The sequence below is a fragment of the Cupressus sempervirens genome, chromosome 10, assembly GCF_028749045.1.
Source record: "Cupressus sempervirens isolate cs-2001-9-10 chromosome 10, ASM2874904v1, whole genome shotgun sequence".
In the NCBI taxonomy this organism is placed as follows: domain Eukaryota; kingdom Viridiplantae; phylum Streptophyta; class Pinopsida; order Cupressales; family Cupressaceae; genus Cupressus; species Cupressus sempervirens.
In genome coordinates this window covers 767934383-767936414 of record NC_143127.1, presented here as the reverse complement: position 1 = coordinate 767936414, position 2032 = coordinate 767934383, and the positions used below count along the sequence as shown (strand labels likewise).

The window sequence follows — 2032 nt, the reverse complement described above, 5'->3', positions numbered from 1 at the left end:
TGCCATGTTCACACTTCCAAGTTCCAAAGCAAGAGTATAAATTTTATAACATTCATTATTAGGCTTGACTTCGTCTCCATACTCCAAAATCAACTTGACTTGAGCTTCAGAGTCACGAGTCAACATGGGCTCCGGTCGAAGTGAAGTGTGTCGATTTATAATACTTTTACTGTCTCTTAGGCGCTCTTCTCAATAGCTTGGACCGAATTCACACTATAGTTGCTTTAATATTATGACTTTATCATGCTGCCATTTGGCTAAGTTTTGTTCTTTAGTGGTCACATGCCTTTCAATATGGAATCTTCAACATCTTTATCTTTTTCTGCTGTCGGTGGGGTATTTGCATGTAGATTAGTCTTCCCATTGCAGATTGGAATTTTAGAAAGAAAAAAGTGTATATAATGAGGTGAAGAAGAAGCAAAAATCAAACATAAAGTTAAGCTAGGTGAAGATGAGCAGAATAATGAGAAGCAACACATGGACTCTGTGTTTGCGAAACTTCACTAGTGCCCATCAAAGGGCTTTGAGCAAATATGCCACTATTTTTCACAACAGATTTGCACATACATTTGGCAATGATCAAGTTGCTCACAGCTTAGAAGCAAGGGAAAATGTGCAATTGGGTACTCTTTGTTTTGTTGTCATATTCATGCAATTGTGTTTATTTTCTTTTCGAAACCCACATATTTGATTTTTTTTGTGCATCCTCTCAGAAGACGTAAATCTGGTGGAGAATAGTAACAATGAGTTTAAGAAGCCATCAAAGAGTGGTGCCATGAAAGGAGAAACACAAAGATTTTCTACTGTAAGCACTAAGAATTGATTGATTCCCTTAGACAATGAGTGATTTTGTATTGTAGAATCAGGCCTTTCTTATTGATTATTGGAGTCAATGATTTAACTGATTCTTTTCAACTTTGATACTGCGGTAAATATTTGTCATTTTAGTGTGTACTGGTAATGCTAATTCTAGAAACGAATAGGTTTTACATTGGAACTACTTTTTCATAATTTAAAGAAGGTACAAATGGTTTGATCAATATCTTCGCTAAAGTCACTATACCACTTCTTATGACGTAGAACGTACAACCCACCTGCAGTCAAGGTGGGGAATTCAATCTTGTTTAATGTCGTTGGTGAAATCATCACTACCATAATGTTTTCGTGATAAAGACTATATTTGTCTAAATCTATGTTTTGGTGGTTGTGATTCAGGCTGCTGTAAAGAGTGGAAAATCTCCACACTCTCCAGGCCCAAATACAGGAGGTGGGCCTCAGCATGATTAAAGACCACATTTTGTGATATATTGAGGAGCATAAAGCAGATAGAAAAATAGGATAAGTTAATGAATAGATTAGGCCGTCTTGTGAAAGTTTAGTGTTTTGTGCTTGGATTGTGCCATTGTTGGGGCTTGGAGATAAATGTTGTATTGGTGGCTTGTTTCGTATGTATGAGATGTTTTCCCGGTAACAGACCAAGATATGAATATGAAAATACGGCTACAATGTGTATTGATGTATGATACAGGGAATTATTCTACACTAAAAGCTAGAGGCTTATGGAACAAGCGTCCCATCCTTTAAGGGACTAGATAAAATGAAGTATCGCATGTACTCTTAACATACCAAGTTTTATTAAATATTTTCTTATTCAGTTATGTATTTTTAAGGTTAACTTGTAGATAATTTAATATTTTCTTATTCAGTTATACATTTGTAGATAATTTTACTATATGTTATTTTAGTTAATTTTGAAATGAACTAATATTGAAATTTAAGCTTTATAAAAAAATATTTTATATTTTCTGTTTTAAAGAATAATGTTTCAATATTTAAATTTTTATTTTATATTATAAAAATATTTAATGTTAATTTTTTTTTGTCAAAAATATTTGAAAATGTCATTGAAAAGAATTGACTTTTAGTATGTAAGATGTAATCAACTTGAGATATTATTATCATTATTAAAACATTAAAAAAACACAAATTTAATATCATATATGCAATGATAAGATATATAAATATCAACATA

The 2032-nt window shown here is 32.2% G+C and overlaps 1 protein-coding gene across 2 annotated transcripts; it reads left to right on the top strand.

Moving 5' to 3' along the window:
- The first annotated feature begins 426 nt into the window (after positions 1-426).
- LOC149536120 (uncharacterized) lies at positions 427-1521 on the top strand. Of its 2 annotated transcripts, none has more exons than XM_089804902.1 (3): positions 427-623; positions 714-805; positions 1216-1521. In XM_089804902.1, the coding sequence occupies exons 1-3, from the start codon at positions 452-454 to the stop codon at positions 1285-1287; spliced, it is 336 nt and encodes a 111-aa protein (XP_089661028.1). In that variant the 5' UTR covers positions 427-451; the 3' UTR covers positions 1288-1521. The 2 variants fall into 2 exon arrangements, with proteins under 2 accessions (XP_089661028.1, XP_089661027.1); XM_089804901.1 differs by having other exon boundaries at positions 441-623; positions 717-805; positions 1216-1355.
- Positions 1522-2032: the final 511 nt, after the last annotated feature.

Excerpts from the sequence above, each read along its gene's own strand:
- LOC149536120 (XM_089804902.1), top strand. The coding sequence starts at position 452 with ATGAGCAGAATAATGAGAAGCAACACATGGACTCTGTGTTTGCGAAAC. Across the intron at positions 624-713 it reads AAGGGAAAATGTGCAATTGG|AAGACGTAAATCTGGTGGAG; the intron begins GTACTCTTTGTT and ends GCATCCTCTCAG. Across the intron at positions 806-1,215 it reads AAACACAAAGATTTTCTACT|GCTGCTGTAAAGAGTGGAAA; the intron begins GTAAGCACTAAG and ends GTTGTGATTCAG.